This window comes from Gastrolobium bilobum, unplaced genomic scaffold (genome assembly GCF_033153095.1).
Source record: "Gastrolobium bilobum isolate Gb01-03AN ecotype WA unplaced genomic scaffold, APGP_CSIRO_Gbil_v1 utg4431, whole genome shotgun sequence".
NCBI classification, from domain to species: domain Eukaryota; kingdom Viridiplantae; phylum Streptophyta; class Magnoliopsida; order Fabales; family Fabaceae; genus Gastrolobium; species Gastrolobium bilobum.
The window spans coordinates 275,568-296,879 of record NW_026899844.1 but is presented as its reverse complement, the minus strand read 5'-3'; the positions used below and the strand labels follow the sequence as shown (position 1 = coordinate 296,879).

The 21,312-nt window shown below is 35.5% G+C and overlaps 4 protein-coding genes across 4 annotated transcripts; 2 read left to right on the top strand and 2 right to left on the bottom strand.

Moving 5' to 3' along the window:
• The first annotated feature begins 16 nt into the window (after positions 1 to 16).
• On the top strand, positions 17 to 2,610 carry LOC133293889 (uncharacterized). The gene is made up of 6 exons (XM_061492512.1): positions 17 to 63; positions 144 to 212; positions 1,777 to 1,897; positions 1,985 to 2,117; positions 2,244 to 2,435; positions 2,486 to 2,610. Exons 1-6 carry the CDS (start codon positions 17 to 19, stop codon positions 2,608 to 2,610), a joined length of 687 nt encoding a protein of 228 aa, XP_061348496.1.
• Positions 2,611 to 9,427: 6,817 nt separating this feature from the next.
• Positions 9,428 to 13,685, bottom strand: LOC133293853 (uncharacterized). Its single transcript, XM_061492469.1, has 4 exons — positions 13,416 to 13,685; positions 12,920 to 13,037; positions 12,602 to 12,833; positions 9,428 to 9,797 (listed from the first exon to the last, which is right to left on the bottom strand). The coding sequence occupies exons 1-4, from the start codon at positions 13,565 to 13,567 to the stop codon at positions 9,769 to 9,771; spliced, it is 531 nt and encodes a 176-aa protein (XP_061348453.1). The 5' UTR covers positions 13,568 to 13,685; the 3' UTR covers positions 9,428 to 9,768.
• A 234-nt stretch (positions 13,686 to 13,919) lies between these two features.
• On the top strand, positions 13,920 to 16,115 carry LOC133293876 (acyl carrier protein 1, chloroplastic-like). The gene is made up of 4 exons (XM_061492501.1): positions 13,920 to 14,053; positions 14,394 to 14,504; positions 15,491 to 15,613; positions 15,750 to 16,115. Exons 1-4 carry the CDS (start codon positions 13,982 to 13,984, stop codon positions 15,876 to 15,878), a joined length of 435 nt encoding a protein of 144 aa, XP_061348485.1. The 5' UTR covers positions 13,920 to 13,981; the 3' UTR covers positions 15,879 to 16,115.
• Positions 16,116 to 17,558: 1,443 nt separating this feature from the next.
• LOC133293888 (protein CANDIDATE G-PROTEIN COUPLED RECEPTOR 2) lies at positions 17,559 to 21,014 on the bottom strand. Its single transcript, XM_061492511.1, is given in 8 exon segments — positions 17,559 to 17,636; positions 17,774 to 18,058; positions 18,060 to 18,111; positions 19,569 to 19,641; positions 19,644 to 19,712; positions 19,715 to 19,727; positions 20,064 to 20,206; positions 20,951 to 21,014. Coding segments are annotated over 8 exon segments (777 nt in total).
• Positions 21,015 to 21,312: the final 298 nt, after the last annotated feature.

Sequence of the window (21,312 nt, the reverse complement as noted above, 5' to 3'; positions counted from 1 at the left end):
CTTTTCCATTGCTGATATGGGTGAGTCAGATGCGTTGAAACTTGAAAATGCCAACAACTACAAGTATAACATAACAACTAAGGACATGAGACGGAGGACGACAAAATGAAGTTTTTCATTTATTTATTTATTTATTATTATAGTGCTAACCTGCCACTTGCAGCTGATAGGGAAGAAACTGGTGTGGTGAGTGAGGCACTGAGGCTTATGAGGTTCAAAGCATCAATCACTTCAAGGAAAGAATTACACATAAGAAAAGGTGCATGCCAGAGAATGCTAGGCCGGTGAAAATCTACAGCACCATACTGGTAGGTGAAACTAGTAAATGGGAAGATGCCGCTGCTTTTTGTACCAGAGTGAGACAGTGAGAAGAAAAAAATATTTTTAATAATTTACACATTAAAGCACAACACGCTCGTCCAAAAATATGTTCGGGGACACGTGTTCAACTTTTCGACATGTTTTTTTTGACACACGGTTAATTTTTTTCGACACGCGGTCAATGTAGGACACATTCGGACACATTTTTTTATTAAATCTTAATTTTATTTTGTTAACTAAATATAAAAGAAATAATTTATAAATTAATTTTTTTCTGTTATGAAATTTGACATGAAAAATTAAAAAAGTACGAAAAATTATTTATATTTATATTTATGTTATAAAATTTAAATATTTGATTGATTATATGACTTATTATGAACTCTTATATGTATTAAATATAAATTATATTATATATATTAAAAATTTTATTTAATATCAAAACGTGTCCAAATATGACATTTTTTTAGAATTAACGTGTCGGCGTATCGTGTCGTGTCCCGTGTTTCGTGTCCGTATCCGTGCATCATAGATTTACACTATATATTTTATGTAAATTTGGATTCTCTAATGTGAAAAATGATCGTATAATCATATTATTTAATTATAACTATTTATTTAAAAATTATATTTTTTTTTCTCGGATAACTCATTTACATGTGAGTATTCAAATCTACTCCCAAAAATACAGTTCAATACTACCGTGATATTGTAAATGCGCTCGCTAGGCCGGTGCCTTTGTAAAAAATTTAATATGCTCCGGGTCCACCATTTATTTAGTGGTTTTTTTTCTATAAATGAAAATTTTTCTTATATTTCAATCTTTTTCTTTTTGATTTTTTCCTCTTCCGTCCTTCCTTTTTTTCTATTTTTGGGAGGGACCACCATGATTCCGTCCCACAAAAAATCTTCTCGTGCCTTTGGAGGTGTCTGCCAAGTACAAAAGAGTGCGACGAAAAATATGACGAAGAGTTAATATTTTCTTAATTATTAAACTAAGAAAGTATTAAATATTTTTTATATTATTAACATATAGAGTACGTACAATTATTGATAAAAATATTAATCATTAACACATATATGTATAGTAAATAATAAAGCTATTAATTTTTTTTAAATTTTTTCTTAAACAAATACAACTCTTTATTTTATTTTATTTTATCAGTTAATTCATTCATTTTGAGGAAACTGTTTCTTGATGCTTTAGGGTGTCCATGACAATCATTCTGTTACCTGACACTGTTTCTGAAAAGAAACAATTCTTTTCTATTTTTGTGCCTTGGAACAATTTCTAAAAAAAATGTGTTTGATAACATGTTATATTTTTAGTCTGAGAATGAGAATTGCGTTTGATAACACAACAAATAATATAATAAAAAATAATTTCTATTAAGCATAATTTTTTCGGATTATCACTTTCCTTTCCATATGGTGTGGTGGTGTCGGTGGTGACAGCGGCGACAGTGATGGTAATGGTGGCGATGGTGGTAATAACGGCAACGGTGGTGGTAGTAGTGGTAGTGATAGTAGTGGCTGCGATGATGGTGGTGGTAATGGTGTCGGCATAGTGGTGATGGTAATGGTGGCGATGACGATGGTGGTGATGGTGGGTGGTGGCATGGTGGTGTTGGTGATGACATGGTGGTGGTAGTGACGACAGTAGTTGCAGCGATGGTGGTGGCATGGTGGTGGTGGTGGTGGTGATGGCAATGACTGCGACGGTGGTGGTAATAGCAGTGGCTGCGGCGATATAATGGTGGTTAGTGACGATGGCGGAAGTGGTGGTGGCAATGGCGGTGGTTGTGGTGGTGACGGTGACGGTGATGGTAGAGGTGGTGGTGATGGTGGTGGCTGAGGCAATAATGGTGGTGGTGGCGTGGTGGTGATGGTAATGGTAGTGGTTGCGGTGATAACAATGGTAGTTAGTGACGGTGGTGGAAGTGGTGGCAATGGCGTGGTGATGACGACGATGGAAGTGGCGGTGGCGGCAATGGTGGTGGTCATGATGGGTGGAAGTGGTGGCGATGATATTGTGGTGGTGGTGGTTGTGATAGTAGGGTGGTGTCGCCGTCGTCGTGGTGACGACGACATTGGTGGTACAACGACGGCGGATGGTGGTGGTGGTTGTGTCGAGATAATGGTGGTGGTGGTTGTGATAGTATAGGGTGGTGTCGTCGTAGTCGTCGTGGTGACGGCGACATTGGTGGTACAACGACGGCGGATGGTGGTGGTGGTTGTGTCGAGATAATGGTAGTGAATAGTGATGATGACGATAGTGATAAAGAGTAATCGAGAGAAATAAATATTTCTCATTTTGTGTCCGGGAACAAAAAAATTAGAAATTTTTTTATTCTTTTTTCTATTCCCCAGCACAAAAAAAAATAAACTGATTTTACTAAACGAGTTTTCTATCCATTTCTGTTCTCGAGAACATAAATTAAAAAAAAAAAATTGATTCCAGAAAAATTTTCATGCACACCTTTATTTACCATGTTTTCTATCCTTACATATTCGTGAACAAGACTCTTAAAATTTTAACCGTTAATTTTTTTTTGCTCACTCCTTCTTTTTTCATCATTCAATCTAAGGGTTGAGATATTAATGGAGTGAAAAATGGTACAGAAAAGCACGCTGAGCGATAGTAAGTGGAAATTTGATAGTAAAGCTAAGTTGTTGGTTTAAAGAAAATATAAAGGAGGAGTAGGTGAGCTGTACTCACTTGGACTTTGCGGTCAATGACAGTGAGCATGAGTTGTACGCAACGCAATGATAGAGAATAGAGATCGACAAATTTAGAATATAACAAGTCACAAATTTGGCTGCCGCACCCCTTCCTAAGTGAAGGATGGTGACTTATAAATTAAATAGTTTGATAAGACGACAGATTGGGGACTTTGTACGCAATATAATAAAAAAAAAAAAATTATTAAATTATATTACTTTTAATATTAATTATCTGTTTATAATAATGAATTATTAAAATCGTTTAGTTACAAGAGAAAAAGGAATTATAAAAACGGGATAACAGATTATTTTCTGAAAGGAATTTAATTCGGCAGATATAAAATAATTTTATTTTAAAAAAATTCAAAGTGTGAGGAATCAGGAGAAATTTATGTTCCATCATCCCAAAAATTTGCTCACTTGAAGTCTTAAGACTTTATAAAAAAATTTGTCTTTTCGTATGCAATAATTCTTCCCAAAATTCCGAATGATTAAAAAAAATCAGAATCATAACAGTATGGATTCACAAGAATCATAATATTTCATCAATAACTTTATCATTTAAGTAATTATAAATTATAATCATATTAAATATTGAATTTTTTGAAAAAATCAATTATTAAATTATCATTAAAAACAATAAATTTAATATTTTTGAATTTACAAATATTTCAAAAGATTGTGCTAATAAATAAGAAATATTTATCGAATTAATTATTATTTAACTCAAATAACTTAATGTTATTTCTCAAAATAATAATAATTATATTATCTATTATATTAATTATTATTCATAATGTTAATTTGTATTGAAATTTGAAATGAACGGTTTGAATTTTGTTATATGACAACATCCTGACAGTAATGCTAGAGGAGTAGCCAGATTGGTAATTGATTTTGAAGTTAATACACTTTTGTATATATAATAACTATACTCTGACAGAAAAAACCATAGAGTGGAGTATAAAAATTAGAAATTAAAAAATTATGATATGGATTGGTTTATAAGGTCCGGACTCCGGACCACATATAAGTTTAAAATTAGAGTACCCTTTTTAGTCCCTGACAATATCTACGAAGTCCTTTTCAGTCTCTGACAATAAAAAAGGATCAAATTGGTCCCTGAAAGTACAAGAAAAGGGTCACTCTACATATTTGGGAGTTGACATAAGGACTAACATGACCATTTTTTTGTAATTTCAGGGACCAATTTAGTCCTTTTTTATTGTCAGAGACTAAAAAGGACTTCGTAGATATTGACAGGGACTAAAAAGGGTGTTTACTCTTAAAATTATTATAATTTTTTAATTTTATAGGTTTAGAATTTTTAACACAAGTTAATCAAATAAACTATATTAATTAATATATTTAGACTTTTATTATATAAATAAGAGTTTTTTTTCAGTGAATGCACATAAATTATTTACATTGAACTCAAAATAATATTATTTTCAGGCAAAAAGTAAGGTGTTTTTGCAATTATAATTTATTCCAACATTATAACAGTCTTTATTATTATAGTTTTTTTAATCTTTTCATTCAAAATGATGTTATTTTGGAAGTGATGTAGATAACTTATCTGCATTCACCGTAAAATCTACATATAAAGAGTTTAATGCTTCTTATGTTGTAGGAGATAAACGCATAAATTTATCTCCTACACACACATAAAAATATATTAGGCCATATGAAGAGAAGAGATAGAAAAAGAAAACTAATCCCCAAATAAACACTAATCTCACAAATAAATAAAGGGAAATAATTATCTCATGCAACAAGAGATTAATAGATCCCATAAATAAAACAATACAAACTAACGGGTTAGCCCAAATAACCCTCAATCCCGCACAAAGTTGGCTGAGTTAATAATTTACTAACCAAAATTATTCCAGGCTTGTTATTTAAGCCAGCCTACCTTAATCCAATCCGTAGTTAATGGGTTACATGGATATTGTAATAAAAAAAATTATTTTCTTAATCTTTCATCAATAATTATATATAGCTCAAATGAAGATTACAATTTTCTACTAAACACATAAAAATAAAAAATAGTTAAATGTATAAAATAACGACAAAATTTTTATTCAGTTACTGCATATAAATTATCTGCATTTATTCTCAAAACGACGTTATTTTGAGATTGAAAATTTAAAAAATTATAATTATAAAAACTATAACAACCCTGAAATAAATTAAAATTAAAAAATATCATGATTTCTGCCCCAAAATGACGTCGTATTGGGCTGCAGTAACTGCAGAAAAAGCGAACCCATAAAATAAATGCATTACACATTTGATTTATCTAACAAAAAGTTAATGATTATTAATAATAAGTTTTTCTAGAAATGATTATTATTTATTAATACAAATATACGTGTTCAAGGAAGATATCAACCATTAATTTAAGGGTGTGCATAACAACCTTCCCAAATTTTTTTTTTTTTTTAATTTATGTTCCCGGGAACAGAAATGGATGGAAAACTCGTATGGTAAAACTGATTTAATTTTTTGTTCCCGGATGAACCGGTTTAATTTTTGTGTTGGGGAACAAAAAAAAGAATAACTTTTTTTTTGGCTTTTTTGTTTCCAGGCACAAAATGAAAAACACTTATTTCTCTCAAACACTCTTCACCACTATCATCGTCACCACCACCACCATTATCCCGACACGACCACTGCCATCATCGTCGTCGTCGCCGTTGTACCACCAATGTCGTTGTCACAACCACCACCACCACCACGACGATGTCATCGCCACCATCACCACCACAACTACCACCATGCTGCCGCCACCACACCATCGCCACCACTTCCACCACTGCCATCACCACCACCATCATGCCATCACCACATCATCGCCACTGCCACCACACCAACATCATCATCGCTGCAGCCACTGCCGTCACCACCACCGCCAGCACTACCACCACCATCATCGTCACCATTACCACCATTATCGTCGCAGTCACTTCCGTCACTACCACCACCACCACTATCGCCACCATTATCACCATCACCACCACCACCACCATGCCATCACCACGTCATCGCCACTACCACCACGCCACAGTCACCAACCACCACCACTATTGTCGCCACTACCGTCACCACCACCACCATGCCATGACCAACACCACCACGCCACCAACCACCACCGCAGCTACTGCCGCCAGTACCACTACTGTCGCCACCACCATCGCCACCATTACCACCACCGCCGCCGCCGTATGGAAAGGAAAGTGATGATCCCAAAAATTTATGCTTAATAGGAATTATTTTTTATTATATTATTTGTTGTGTTATCAAACGCAATTCTCATTTTCAGAATAAAAATAGAACATGTTATCAAACATATTTTTTTCTTAGAAACTGTTCCAAAGCACAAAAATAGAAAAGAATTATTTCTTTTCAGAAATAGTGTCAAGAAACAGAATGATTGTCATGCACACCCTAAGTTGGTTTGTTTGAATTTATGAGAATATGCTTACAAGCAATGGTAAAAATCTAGCTAGAACTTGTACCAACAAAAAAAATCTAGCTAGAACATGCATTTACTTACCGAGAGAAGGCAGTTGTTGTGATGATTGACTGGTTAAGGGTATGCATGGCAATCATTCTGTTCCCTGACACTGTTTCTGAAAAGAAACAATTCTTTTCTATTTCTATGCCTTGGAATAATTTATGAGAAAAAAATGTGTTTGATAACAGGTTTTATTTCTATTCCAAGAATGAGAATTGCGTTTAATAACACAACAAATAATAGAATAAAAACCATTCCTATTAAGCATAAACAATTTTCGAATCATCACTTTCCTTTTCATATGGTGTGGTGGCGGTGATAGCGGTGGTGGTGGTGGAGGTGATGTCATGGTGGCGGCGGCGGTGACAATAGTGGTGATGGCATGGTAGCGGCGGCGGCGACGGTAATGGTGACAACGATGGTGGTGGTAATGATGGCATGGTGGGGGTGACGGTAGTAGTTGCGGCGATGGTGGCGGTGATGGTAGTGATAATGGTGGTGACAGTGATGGTAGTAGTGGTGGTGGTTATGATGGTGATGGTGGTGGTGACGTAGAGGTGGTGGTGATGACAGTAGTGGCCGCAGCGATGGTGGTGATAATGGTGGTGATGGTGTAGTGGTGGTGGCGGTGACAGTGGCAGTGGCAATGGCGTGATAATGGTGATGGTGACAGCGGCAGTGGTGGTAATGGTGGCATAGTGGCAGGGTCGAGGGTAGTGGTGGTGGTGGTGACGGCAATAGCTGCGACGATGGTGATGATGATGACATGGTGGCGGTGATGTAGTGGTGGCATGGTGGTTACATGATAATGGTAGTGGTGGCGGCGATGGTAGTGGTGGTGGTGACAGCAGTATCTGTGATGATGGTGATGTAGATGGCATGGTGGCGGCGGTGGCAGTGGTGGTGGCGGCGGCGGCGGCGGTGGTAGCGGTAGTAGTGGTGGCATGGTGGTGGTGATGGAAGTGACTACGATAGTGGTGGTGGTGGTGGTTGGTGATGGTGATGATGATAATGGTGGTGGTGGTGACGTGGAGGTGGTGGTGGTTGTACGATGATTATTGTAGCGGTGCTAGTGTCAAGATGGTGGTAGCAGTGGTGATGATGGAAGTGGTGGAGAGTAATTGAGAGAGATAAGTGTTTCTCATTTTGTTGCCTAAGAATAAATAAATAGAATTTTTCTTTATTCTTTTGTCTGTTTCCTAACACAAATTAAATATTTCATCCGGGAATAAAAAAATAATCCAATTTTATCAAACAAATTTTTTTATCCATTTCTATTTTCAGGATCGGAAATTAAAAAAAAAAATGATTTCGAAAAAATTGTTACGGAAAGTGCCATGAAATGTGATAATGACTTCCAAAAAGACTATTCTCCCCTAATGATTCCGTGTATCAATTGCCAAGTTATCTGGTTCATTTCCATGCATACGTACATATGTTCTGCGTCGTATATTTTCTAGACACTGCATGTTGGTGGGGTATGCCCAATTGCCAAGTTCTGTTGTTGTTTCTTTGTGTACCAACGGAAAAAAACAAAAAACAAAAAACAAAAACAAAGACGCACTTGACCTCGGATGAGAGAAATAAAAAATATTAACTTATTTCAAATTAGTTGAATCAGATAATGAATCTAAATAGAAAACAAAAAAAAAAAATACTTGAGAAAAAAAATAAAAAAATAACTAAAAGAATCATATGAAATATAGAAAATAACGAATAATAGCTGGTTTCACGAGTAGCTTATTGATTTGGAGCTTGCGTTTTAATCCCAAACAACTGGGTTCAAACCCAGCACAAAAGTAGAGGAGAAATAATGGATAACATTAATAATTTTCCTCCACTTTCAAAATATTTATCATCAATTAAAAAAAAAATTGATTTATCTCTTCCTCTCTCTCTCTCAGCGGAGCTTTAAATATTTTAGTTCCATACAACAACAAAAAATAAAAGAATTTTAGTCCCCTTAAATGATTATTTTACTCAAAAAGATTGAAAATTATTATTAATCATGTCACAAATTTTAAATGAAAAAAATATTTTTGCTTTTATGGCAGAAAAAATCTCTCTATCACATTCACATAAAAATAAATAGATTTCATTAATCTTTTCTCTTTCTTCTCTTAATAATGATTAATGAGACCCATTCACATTTTGTGAATGTGGCAGAAAAAATTCATAAATTGAAAAAAATATTTTCATCATACTCACATAAAAATAAATAGATCACATTGTTAAGAAAATAGAAAGAAAAAATTAGTAAAACTCCTTCACTTTTATGTGAGTGTGATAGATAAATTTTTTCAGCAAGAAATACAAAAACATCAAACCCTCATAAATTTACCTACAATCACAGCTAAATTATATATATATATATATATATATATATATATATATATATATATATAAAAGAGAAAAGTCTCTAGCTATTCTTATATCGATTGTAGATTTTTTAAAACATGGGTGTTACAATACAAGTTATATAAACATCTATAATATTACATTTTAATACAAAATAAAAATAAAAATTGGCAACATAATGAGAACAGATCATGCACCAATAAATGGACCAAAAACTGTCGGGGAAAAACAAAACGACAATATACGCAAAAGAAACGTGACACCCACATTGATGCCCCATCACATAGGGTCTGATCCCCATTTAATGGATTGGTATTATTGAATAAACCGATTTCTTCGTCCCATCCAGATGCATACAAGCTTCACCACCGACAAAGTCCGGTATACTTGAAGTGACTTAAAGGGTTGCTATAGAATCTCAGATGAGATTCATCATAATCAAGAATTTCTAATAGATCAATTCAAACTCATGTTTAAATAAGCCAGGCTCGGGCAAATTGGTGATCAAATAAGGAAAAAGTATTATAATTGTAAGGTTAGCATTCAATACAAGAGCGATAACATTACACTGACTTAAATTCCCAACGTCTTGCCACACACCGCCATAATTTTTTACGAAACACATTATCGTAATCTCCACACAATCTGCATCTGAAAGAACCAAATCCTCGTTCTATCAAAATACTTGCTCAGGATCCCTTCCTCTACAACCAAATCGATAATATTTGACAGTTTAAATACGGCAAAGAAACATTCCCCAGTCCAGCAAATTTACGACAAAAGAGCTCACAAGCATCAAAGCATGTTTTGATTCCCCTCCTATCAGTAATACAACTATGAACTCATCAAGCTTTTATACGGACCACAAATGAACCTGCTCAATGATGTGCAAAAGTAGACTGATCAGAGCAAATCAAGCAGACAAGGCAAATTTTCATACACAAACATACACATTACTCATTAGTGAAATATTGAACACAGAGCCGGTAAATGAGATGCTTTAACAGATATAAACATGGAAAGCAAAGACCAATTAACGTCGTAATGTCTATATATGTGTGAGGAGAAACAATCTTGTTTGAATTGTCCCAAATTAACAAACACAGATTAAAAAATCTAGAGATTAACATAAACTTTATACAAACAAATGCACAAACTTCCTAATTGAAGCAATTATTCCAGGGGCTATTAGAATCAAAGTATCCCACTTTATCGTCAGCACCATCCAATAATTTTATTCCACAATGGAAAGACCCACAGATCACAAATTATTTGAGAACTAACTTGATTGACATGATTTGTTGGAATCTCATGGGTTATGAATAAGAAGTGGTTTAGAAGCAAAAAAGAAAGGGAAGATAAGAGGGTGTGTGGGTTATAAACTAAAAAGTCCCACATTTGACAACTAGTAAGAGATGGAAAGTTTATAAGCTCCCACCATAAACTCCTAGATTGCCCCTTGGGGCACTCCATATTTTGTGGAGGAGAGAGGACTTAGGTGGGAATTGGTCCACCACACACCCGTCCCCTCCTATCAGTAATACAACTATGAACTTATCAACCGCCGTCGTCCGTCCGGTTTGGTTCGGTCAGTCGCGCGTGAGGGCGGATGAAATTTGTTTTCTTTTGTCCAACCGTTGCTTCCCTCCAAATTCAAACTGAAACGTTATTCCCCGCCAAATTCTTAACTGAACTGGTTCTTCCTTTCGGTTTCGTTTTGAACCGAACCGGTGCGTTCGATTAAATTTGAACCAAACCGGTCACCGATTGTGATGGTTCGCCGCCATCAGACACGGCAGTTCGCCGGCGGCGGTACATCGTGCCTTATCGGAGTCTCTAAATAGGCGTTCCCATCGTCAGAAATTTATCTAGTTTTTTTGCATCGTTATTCCCACATTTGACAACTAGTAAGAGATGGAAAGTTTATAAGCTCCCACCATAAACTCCTAGATTGCCCCTTGGGGCACTCCATATTTTGTGGAGGAGAGAGGACTTAGGTGGGAATTGGTCCACCACACACCCGCCCCCTCCTATCAGTAATACAACTATGAACTTATCAACCGCCGTCGTCCGTCCGGTTTGGTTCGGTCAGTCGCGCGTGAGGGCGGATGAAATTTGTTTTCTTTTGTCCAACCGTTGCTTCCCTCCAAATTCAAACTGAAATGTTATTCCCCGCCAAATTCTTAACTGAACTGGTTCTTCCTTTCGGTTTCGTTTTGAACCGAACCGGTGCGTTCGATTAAATTTGAACCAAACCGGTCACTGATTGTGATGGTTCGCCGCCATCAGACACGGCAGTTCGCCGGCGGCGGTACATCGTGCCTTATCGGAGTCTCTAAATAGGCGTTCCCATCGTCAGAAATTTATCTAGTTTTTGCCATCGTTATTCTACCGGATTTTTACTTTGTCCGTGCATGCATGCATGCATTTATACCGTACATGGTGTGATTCCTCAGGCATCCAGTTGTGTTCGTTCGGGCTCTTGATTGATTGTTGCCATCATTCTTGAACCGAACCGGTCACCGATTGTGATGGTTCTCCGTCAGACGCGGCGGTTCGCCAACGGCAGTTCATCATGCGTTATCGGAGTCTATAAATAGACATTCTCACCGTCAGAAATTTATCCAGTTTTTTGCATCGTTACTCTGACGAATTTTTACTTCGTTCGTGCACACATGCATTCATACCGTACATGGTGCGATTCCTCAGACATCCAGTTGTGTTCGTTTGGGCTCTTGATTGATTGTTGCCATCATTCTTGAAACGCAAATTCGTTCTATACTGGGAGACAAGTGTTCATCAACCTTCGGCACCTTAGTGAGGGAACAAATTGTCTTAAGGAGACAACTTCAGTTGGGCTCGGATTCATCATCATTATTCTGCATACTTCTGCTTCTGATCAAGTTAGTTCGTTTTATTTTATTGCACTCTGCTTATACCATTAATTAATATATCTGGTATCATACACAAATTAGAATCTATACTTGATTTTCACCCACTGTCTTTTACAACATGATTATCATCGAGCAGGACCTAAATAAACTAAATCATTAACTAAAAAATCCAGACTTTTTTTCTGTAGCTGGAAAGTGAGCCTTGGTGCAATGGTAAAGCTGTTGTCTTGTGACCTGGTGATCATAGGTTCTAAGCACAGAAACAGCCTTATGAGCCTCTTCAGTCTCCACTAATGGGGGTAGGGCTAAACACAGTCCATACCCCACAAAGGTGGAAGCCTCATGCACTAGGCTATCCTTCCATGGTTTTTTCTGTAACTAATCAGTCAATGATGAAGAATGATTCATCTATTTGCAAAAGCATACAAGTTTAAACATGATAAAAAACACACACGCACAACTTCACCCAACATAAATTTGATCAGGAAAACTATAACCAAAATCTAACAATGATACTTTCAAAAGTAATGATGCTCTCACACACTTAAATTTCTCTATGTAAGCCACTAGATATCAAATGGACAGGAACCTATTTAAACTATTCAAAACAGATCAGATTATTCACATCATACTTCTCACACGCAATGTGAGATAATCATTACCTGACTTAGAAGGATATAACTTGTACATCCACAAAACATTCATAATGAAAAGGAACTCTTCTCCATCCCTGAAAAGACATCTCTTATCTGTGTGTGTTAGAGAGAGAGAGAGAAATACGTACATGCTGGAAGGTTTGATATATCTGCAGAAACTGCACAAGGAATTCCCAAGTTGGAAAGAGCTCCTCTAATGATCCCGCATGGGAAGTATAGATGCATGCTCATTGCATGTGCTGCCTTGTTTTCAGCTGTAGGTGAAGAATTATCTTCAACTAAACTACCATTATCAGCAGATGGATCAACTGACATCCGTGCAAGCCAGGGAAATTTATTATCTTGCAATACAAAGGTACCCTGCAGCGGAACCAAATACCATGACGATCCCAATCAAAAACAATATAGCAATATATACCACCTTTTGAGTTCAGCTTTTAAATCACCCTATGGTTTGTCTTCAAGTTGTCTATCTGCTTCTTAAAGAGCTCAGACCAAAAATCCTTGCAGATGAACTTGATTGCCTCAAGATGATCACTGAACCGAGGCCGCTCCATGGTATACCTGACAACAAGAGTTAACACACACACAGAGCACATTTTTCCCAATCCATTAATAATTCACTACATAGAGCCGTAATGTAGAATTAGAATAGAAACATCACAAAGTAAACCTACCCAAAATAATCAATATCATCAAAGTAATGTAGGTTTATCACGAAAACATAAGCCTAAATATTATCTTAGTGTAATTTGGTTTTGGAGCTTATTTGTGTAATTCCATAACCTTTCTAGATCACACTATTACTATCATGTCTCAGCAGAGATCTCCATCCAGAAATTTCAATGTAAATGAAGCGATAGAGATATAGATAACTAAAAGCATGAAATAAGGAAGCGTAAATGAAAGATGAATTAGTTGAAATTAGGGTTTGGAAACAACCTTTCAGAGAGCTGGTGACCGACCTGATATCCAATGGCCTCGATCCTGCGGGCAGCAAGATCGGGCTTATTGGCGTAGAATCGATTGCAATAGCACGCAACCATCTCCGTCAACAGGCTATCCATGCAACTCTCTGACACTTCCCTCACCATTCTCTCTCTCTCTCTCTCTCTCTCTCACTAAAGCAATGGAAATGGAAGAATCAGAATCACTATGCACTCTGAACGGGATTAGTCATCATCATCGTGCTTCACTTGCCTCACCCCGATCTACACCATCACTGCGAAAATGCAATTACGGGCCTTAAAGTTGAATTTACAATTGGGCCTAGCCCTACACTATAACTGGGCTTACTGTGTTTGCTATCTATCAATGTTTGAAAAAAAATTAAAATCCACCTTAGACTCTCTTTCTCTTACACCCAAAAATCGCGGGTCCTACTAAGTCCAAGGTACCTATTTATTTCTTCTTCGTCACACTCTTCGCATTCTCCGCCACCTTCTCTCCCTCTCTCTTTTATCTCCATTTGTTCTTTCTGCGCCTTTGCACTTCCACACCACGCCACGATGGCGACCAATGCAGTTACTGGAACATCAATCTCCATTTGCTCTCTCCTTCCTCGCTTTAATCACACACTGGTATCCTTTTCGACCCTCCTTTTTAATCAATCATAAGCACTACTGTGCGCTTCACTTTGCTTCTTTGTGTAATGATCTGTTCACCATTTGGCAGCTGTTTTTTATTCTCATGAACAAGTTTTCTATTATTTCTGCTCAGTCATATACAGTTTTGCGTTGATTAAGGTGTTTATAATTTGTGTTATAGGATATGATTTTTATGACCGCTTTCGTCTGTGTCACGTTCATAAAAATAATATAAGCTGCTTTAGTATCTTAGAAATGTATTTATTTATTTTTTTTCATTTATCTGTATATTAATTCCTGAATGCACTTCTTCTGGATGAATATGTTTGAGCAGGCATTTAATTCAATTTCTGGCCCAAGGTCTGCTTTAATTTCTAGCTACGGGAAGAAAAACGTTTCTTTTAGCTTGCAGCCACCCTCCGTTCGCCTTACAGTTTCCTGTGCTGTAAGTAGCTAGTGGAATGTTTGATGATCTTTCATACTTTAGAGATTAACTTCTGCTTGCATTTACATTAAATGACTAGATTTAAGACTTCTTGAGACCATAGCTAATAGGAATTTCCTCATATGGATTGCTCGTAGTGAAATCTATCTGTTTGAAGCTGAGTCTGAGAAATGATTAATTGATAGAAATTGTGATGTTAAAGGTGAAACGGTATGCATAGTCTATTACCTGAGATTACTTCCCAATTTTCTGTTTTTAGTAAATTAAGTTTTGTTCTTTGTCTCATTTATCCCTTGGCTATGGACCTGTAGTTACCTGCATAAATTCCATGCTTTGTAAGACAAGAGATGGTTTCAATTGAAGAAACTCCAGCATTTAGAACTTCAATATATTACTGTTTGTTCACTTTTATGCAGATATTGCTGCAAAGATCTTCAACCTTTTTATTAGAATCTTTAAATTAAATAATGCTCTGGATTCTTGAACCTTTTGTTTTTTTAAGCTTCTGGATGGTTTATAACAAGCTAAGTGTATGCTGACAATTCGTTACTTGTCTAAGTATATCCACATAGTTAATTAGTCCATATGTATGTTTAAGTGCATTATGTGCATACATATATTTAATAGGGGAAAATTATATTTACAAACTTTTTGTTTACAAACTACATTAAGTATGACCGGTCATACTTTAATCAAGAATGTATGACCGGTCATACTTAATGTAATTTGTAAAAAAAGTTTGTAAACGGATCATTCTCCTATTTAATAAATCAACTCTAGCAAGTCAGAATTGAATAATGTGATGCTCTTTCTAGAAGTGACTAGTATTACCCTGTGCCATTAGTCGATTCCCAGATTTCTTATGAAGGAATAGCTTTTCATCCATGTAAAATGACCGATTAAATTATTGGGACTTACCTTCTCTCTCTCTTTTGTTTGGGTATAGTTGCTTCTTTAATATCTATGTTGAAAGCTTTATTGAGCAGGCAAAACCAGAGACAGTAGACAAGGTATGCAAAATAGTAAAGAAGCAGCTGGCTTTACCCGGTAATTCTAAAATTACTGGGGAGTCAACATTTGCAGCTCTTGGAGCTGATTCCCTTGACACGGTAATCAGAAACATCATGCGAACTTTCAACATGTTACTTTTTTATGCTCATTTCTTATATGTAGTATCTTGCGTATAAATTAAGAGCCATGACACTTAAATGATTGTGGATTTCATTTAAATGCCCTGTCATTTAGGTTGAGATCGTTATGGGGCTCGAGGAGGAATTTGGTATTAGCGTGGAAGAGGACAGTGCGCAGAGCATCACTACAGTTCAGGATGCTGCAGATCTTATTGAAGACATCATTCAAAAAAAGAATTCTTAGAGTAAACATGTACCAGAATGTTTTGGTTAACATGAGCTCATACTCTCCATACTCGTCGATACTTATGAGATGGGGCAATTTTCAGTCTCGAGTGTGATAGCGGTGAACTCTGCTATTGCTATTTTAGCAAGTTGAGAAGAAAAACAAGTTAGCCCAGCCTTTATTTTTTTGAAATTATATGAAGTGTTTTTTTTGGGTAGATAACCTCACAATCTACTCCCGTCACCTTGGTCTCGGAGTACGCCCTGTAAGACTATCTCCTTATTAAAATAGAGGGTGCATTGGACCATTGTTACCATAGATTTATAAATTACTATTAAATTTGTCTTAGTCATATTTTATGTTAATATTACTAGAGATAGATTTATGTCTGGGATATTTTATGATAATTTAATTGGAACCGTGAATGCAGTCTCTTAAATTTGTTGTATAGCTGAGGTTTGAACTAAAATTCTCACTATTAAATTACTTAGTGGAAAGCCAAAAAACCTGAAAATAATACTAGGTAAATAAGAAGTTCTAAGGAGGCGTTTGGTTCAGGAAATTTTTTTGGAATAGTAGGGAAATGAGATAGATAGAGAAATGATTGAAAAGATAGATAAAGTGAGATAGGTAGAAAAATGTAAAAAAAAGTTGTTTGGTGGGGAAAAATTTTACTGGGAAAATTAGGTAGCTTTATGAAATTAACAGTGCATTAAAAGCCAGATAACCGGTTTTTCGAAAAATTCCACCTTCAAATTGGGTTTCTAAACAGTGTGGATATCTATGTTTCTCATAAATCCAGACAAATTGGATAGATGGGTTTTTGGTGAAAAACGTTGAAACAAACATGGTGTTTCTAAAAGTCAATATTTGAGAAAGATAAATATCCGCTGAAAAGCTCCCAACCAAACACCACCTAAGAGGCATTTACTAGAGGTGAAAAAAAATTTGACCAGAGAAATACAATTATTGTGAAAATAGTGGAAAATGTGGAAAAGTGATTTTTTTGGGAAAGTTATAAAAAAATTGTTTGATAGGTCGAAATATTACCAGCAAAATGTTGGTATAAAATTGTTACAAGTTTGAGTTTGACAGGGAAATCAAAATATAGAAAAATGTTAGTATAAAATTGCTACAAGTTTGAGTTTGATAAGGAAATCAAAATATGTCTGTCAATGTGGTATTCTCAAGTGGGCATTTTCCTTTATTTTTATACTACAAAAAAATTTTCATCAAAATATTTTTCCTAGGGCAAATTTTCCCTACTCCATACCAAATATAAGCATTTATGAATTATATCTACCACTTTACTAACATTCTCAAAAAAATCCAATCTATCAAACAACCGTTTGGTACACGAGAAATTTTTATTTGTTCGGAAATCTCGATTTTTAAAAATATGATTTTTACATTCAGTTTATGATAATATCTAAAAATTTAAAATTTTAAAAATTTCAGTTTTTCGGAATCCGGAAAAAATCCAATCTATCAAACAACCCCTAAATGTTTTACATCAAATCTGGTAAATAACAGAACACGTATGGTGTTTACTGTCCATTAGTATGGTGTTTACTGTCCATTAACATCCTTTCATATAATAACGCGATCTTCTAACATATTTACTTTATTCACATAATGTCTTGATCGGGATGCCTTGCGATGATTACACTGTAACCACATTTAACAGTTGATACAACATCACTCCCAATTAGCTTCGAATAAACCAGCATCTTTCGTCTCCGAATAACAGACATTTTCCAAGTGAAAATTTTCCTCCTGTAATCACGACACAAAGAACAATCAGTCAGAGTCTCAAACCAATACAATGAAAGCTGTCTTTGAACAATGGTACTGTACAAAGGTTTGAAAAGTCGAAACTGAAGTTCAGATTATCAAGTGAAGGAAACTATAACCTATAAAAATTCTGGCAGAAATGTTAAATGCAAAAGAGGAAGATAAAAGGCACGGTAAGTGATAACAGACAACTGTAACAGAGAGAAATAATATAAAAATAATTGAAGGGTCTTCACTTAACAATCATAAACTAAGAATAGACATAATGTAACAATCCCAGCAATTAACTTACCAGGTAACCTTTCTCTACACCTGGAATGGTACATGAACAATATGAAGCCACAAACGGCAGTGAGCAACAGCTTGTGGACAACCCACAAGTTGCGCTTCACATGATGAGTGTTGCTCATTGCTGTCGACGAATAATACGATTCCAAATCAAAATATATACAGGGCCGATTCAGTTTAATTGTATTAAAGATGGGGGAATATGATGACAGTAAATGTTTTCCACGTGAGGAATGATGTTTCAATGTAACAATAGTCTAATGGATGAAGGTATGAGGAAGGCTGAGCTCAATAGGGAAGTTATTAAAATACAAACAACACACGATTGATCCCGAGATCCCTCTTCCAGCATGGAGAGGTTGTTTATATAGGGAGCCAACAGCCAAGAGGACGGAGAAGAAAGAGTGGTTCATTTTTCTCCGTTCCAAGTAACGACATGCGCTCTGCTTAACTTAAGGGCAATGTACTCTCACAACAAGGATGAGGTATGTGCGCAAGGGAATGGGAAATTAGTCCAATAGTATTGGGCCTAGAATGGGCCCATTAAATTTAGTCCTGGCTGGGTGCCTGTCCAAAACAGATCCTAGGGGCTAATCCAGGATAGAGATCCTAGCGGCCCCGAATCCCTCCAGTATCACTTTTGAGAAGGGTTTAAAGTCTTAATCCTGAACCCGTCCTGAATCGGATTAGTTGCGAAGTGATGAACCGATTGAAATATTTTCAAAAAAAAAAAAGATCCTAGCAGCCGGTCAAAAACAGGAGCAAATATATAGTGGTTTATGCGGTCCAACTCATGTGGGCCGTCCAGAGAGAGGAAGAAGAAAGAGAGAGAAAATGACTTAGGGCCTCTTTGATAACTGTTTTAGAAAACAGTTTTTAAATTTTAAAAACAAAAGTATAAAAGAACTTGTTTGATTGATGGTGTTTTTTGAAACCTATTCTCAAAATGCTTTTTTGACTTTTAGAACTAAAATTATAGAACACCTCATAGGTGTTTTTATTTTTGTTTTGAGTTTCAATTCTTAAAGAATGAGAAGACGAGAACAAATTGTTCTCATTAATGGCACAATTGTAAATAATAATAAGTCATTTTCATGTATCAGGTTTGACACTCGTTTATTGCAAACAAGTTTTTTTGTTTTATAATTTTTAAATCTCTTTTCAAAATTAATTTACCAAACAGAATTTTTTCTTTTCTAGTTTTGAAAATCAACTCTAAAAAACTATTTCATAAAATAGTTTTCAAAACAAAAAAACCAAAACACTTTCAAACATAGCCTTAATTTCCCAAAAACAGGTTCTACAAAGGAAAAGGTGCAATTATTCTTCAATTACATCAGTGCATGATTAATGCAGAAGTTCCCATAAAAAAAATTGGAATCCACAATCCCCTTCCCTTTGGCTAACCAGAAATCCATTTTCTTCCCACATACGCGTATATGGCATGAAAAAACAAGTTAATTTGGCTAGTGAGATAGCATTTATGTTTTAAAAAATAAAAGAGAGTTTCTTCTCTCCACCTAATAGTATTGATCACATTATGAAAACATAATTACAAGAAGCACAAGCACACGTATAGTAAAAATCAAGAAATACAGCTTACCAAAAAAAAATCAAGAAATACCTTCTAATAATATATCCAAACCAACAATGAGCCCTGAGATACTTAAATTTCGTGTCATTGCTTCCAAGCCACCATGCTTACTTCCAAAAACAGCATTGCGGAAGTAGTAAACAAGGATAACAAGTTCCTTGCCAGCTCTTTCCCAGTGTACACTCCCATGCCTGAGCCACCAAAGATTAAAGCATGTTAACCTCTCAAGTCTCAAGTATCATGGCATCACGGGTACTAATAAACTAGAAAAGAGCACTAGAAAAATCAAAGTCCAACGCATATACGACGCAACACAAAATATGTGAAATAAAAGAGCTCAAGTAACAATTCTACGTCAGCTGACAACTTAAGTAACACAGAGCTTCCATAGATTAAGAAGTGAACAAAGAATTTTGAATCCCACTTCCTCTGAAGGACTAGTCACTACCAAGCACCAACCCATGGAAGCGGTGTACAAATTATAATCAAAAAGATACTAAACCAAGTAATTAACATATGAACCAAACCTGGAGAAAGCACCAAGCAAGATTGAGCAGGGTGACAAGCCAAAGGCATCCGTAATATGAAATTATGATAGAAGAGGGGGCGTGTGAGATCTTGAGGAAGCTAAGCCTTGCTTGCAGTGCCAAGTACAATACGAAAACAAATGCTTAGGTTACTAATTTAATTAAAAATATAAAACAATAAATTTTAAAATTTGAAGGTAAAGATTAAAATTAAAAAGCAAGAAAATGAGATAGGTAATAATTTGCCCATTAATCAAATTTTAACATCATAATTAATACAATCCATTCTTAAAAAATTGTTGACAAATTATATGCTAGGATTTTGTAAAATAAAACATATATTTGTAGATAATTTCAATTCTAAAATATTTAAATTGAAATACTCTTAAATCACGGAAATAATTTCAAACTATATTTAGCACTGAATATGCAAAGACTCAAAGAGAGGGGGGGAAAAACAAAAGGAAAGCGAAACATTAAGGAAATGTTAATTGCATGTAGCTAAGAAGTTGGGAAGATCATAAATTTTATATTATGGTAATATTCTTTGATAAAAAAATAAGGGAAGATTATACTTATTATTTTTTTTATCACTTCTTAATATCGATTTTATTATTATTAGATTAAAATTAAATAACGACTCTCACTTGATATTATTTTGACTATTCATTTAATTTTGATCTAATAATAATAGAATTGATAATATGAAATACTAAGTATAACATATCCCGTAAAAATAATAAGGAATAACTAAAGAGAAAGGAGCAAAAAAGAAAAATAATTGATCTGGGCCAATGGTTTTTCTAATTACTGGAAGTTCGGAGACCGTTATAACATGGAAGCATTCCGGACTGCATCCACGTCACACCTCCCAATCTCTAACGAACGGATCCTTCGTCCCTCCACAATAGCAGGACGCCACTCCATGCTCCTCCTTGCCCTCACCCTCATCATTTCGTTTTCTTCCACTCTCTCTAACCCTCATCATTTCGTTTTTTTGTTTCTTCTCTTCTCTAGTAATAATTGTTCTGATTTTAGGCCAAAGAGATCCATGAATTCAGTAACCAAATTTTCTGGATTCTTTTTATTCTGTGATAAGTTCCTATTCAAGGAGATATAATAATCCGAGAACGCAAGAGCAAACTTACAACCAAATATTTCTGAACCAATCAGAGGCAAGTTTCACCAAATATTTATGATCCATGACTAGGAGATCATTCCTTCTTTTTTTTATGTTTATTTTTCTTTT

Coding starts and splice junctions, on each gene's coding strand:
- LOC133293853 (XM_061492469.1), bottom strand. CDS start 13,567: ATGGTGAGGGAAGTGTCAGAGAGTTGCATGGATAGCCTGTTGACGGAG. Junction 13,038..13,415: donor GGTCACCAGCTCTCTGAAAG/GTTGTTTCCAAA, acceptor TCTTGTTGTCAG/GTATACCATGGAGCGGCCTC. Junction 9,798..12,601: donor TATATCAAACCTTCCAGCAT/GTACGTATTTCT, acceptor ATCATTGAGCAG/GTTCATTTGTGGTCCGTATA.
- LOC133293889 (XM_061492512.1), top strand. CDS start 17: ATGGGTGAGTCAGATGCGTTGAAACTTGAAAATGCCAACAACTACAA. Junction 1,898..1,984: donor GTGTCGGCATAGTGGTGATG/GTAATGGTGGCG, acceptor TGACGACAGTAG/TTGCAGCGATGGTGGTGGCA. Junction 2,118..2,243: donor AAGTGGTGGTGGCAATGGCG/GTGGTTGTGGTG, acceptor TAACAATGGTAG/TTAGTGACGGTGGTGGAAGT.
- LOC133293876 (XM_061492501.1), top strand. CDS start 13,982: ATGGCGACCAATGCAGTTACTGGAACATCAATCTCCATTTGCTCTCTC. Junction 14,054..14,393: donor CTCGCTTTAATCACACACTG/GTATCCTTTTCG, acceptor ATGTTTGAGCAG/GCATTTAATTCAATTTCTGG. Junction 15,614..15,749: donor GAGCTGATTCCCTTGACACG/GTAATCAGAAAC, acceptor CCTGTCATTTAG/GTTGAGATCGTTATGGGGCT.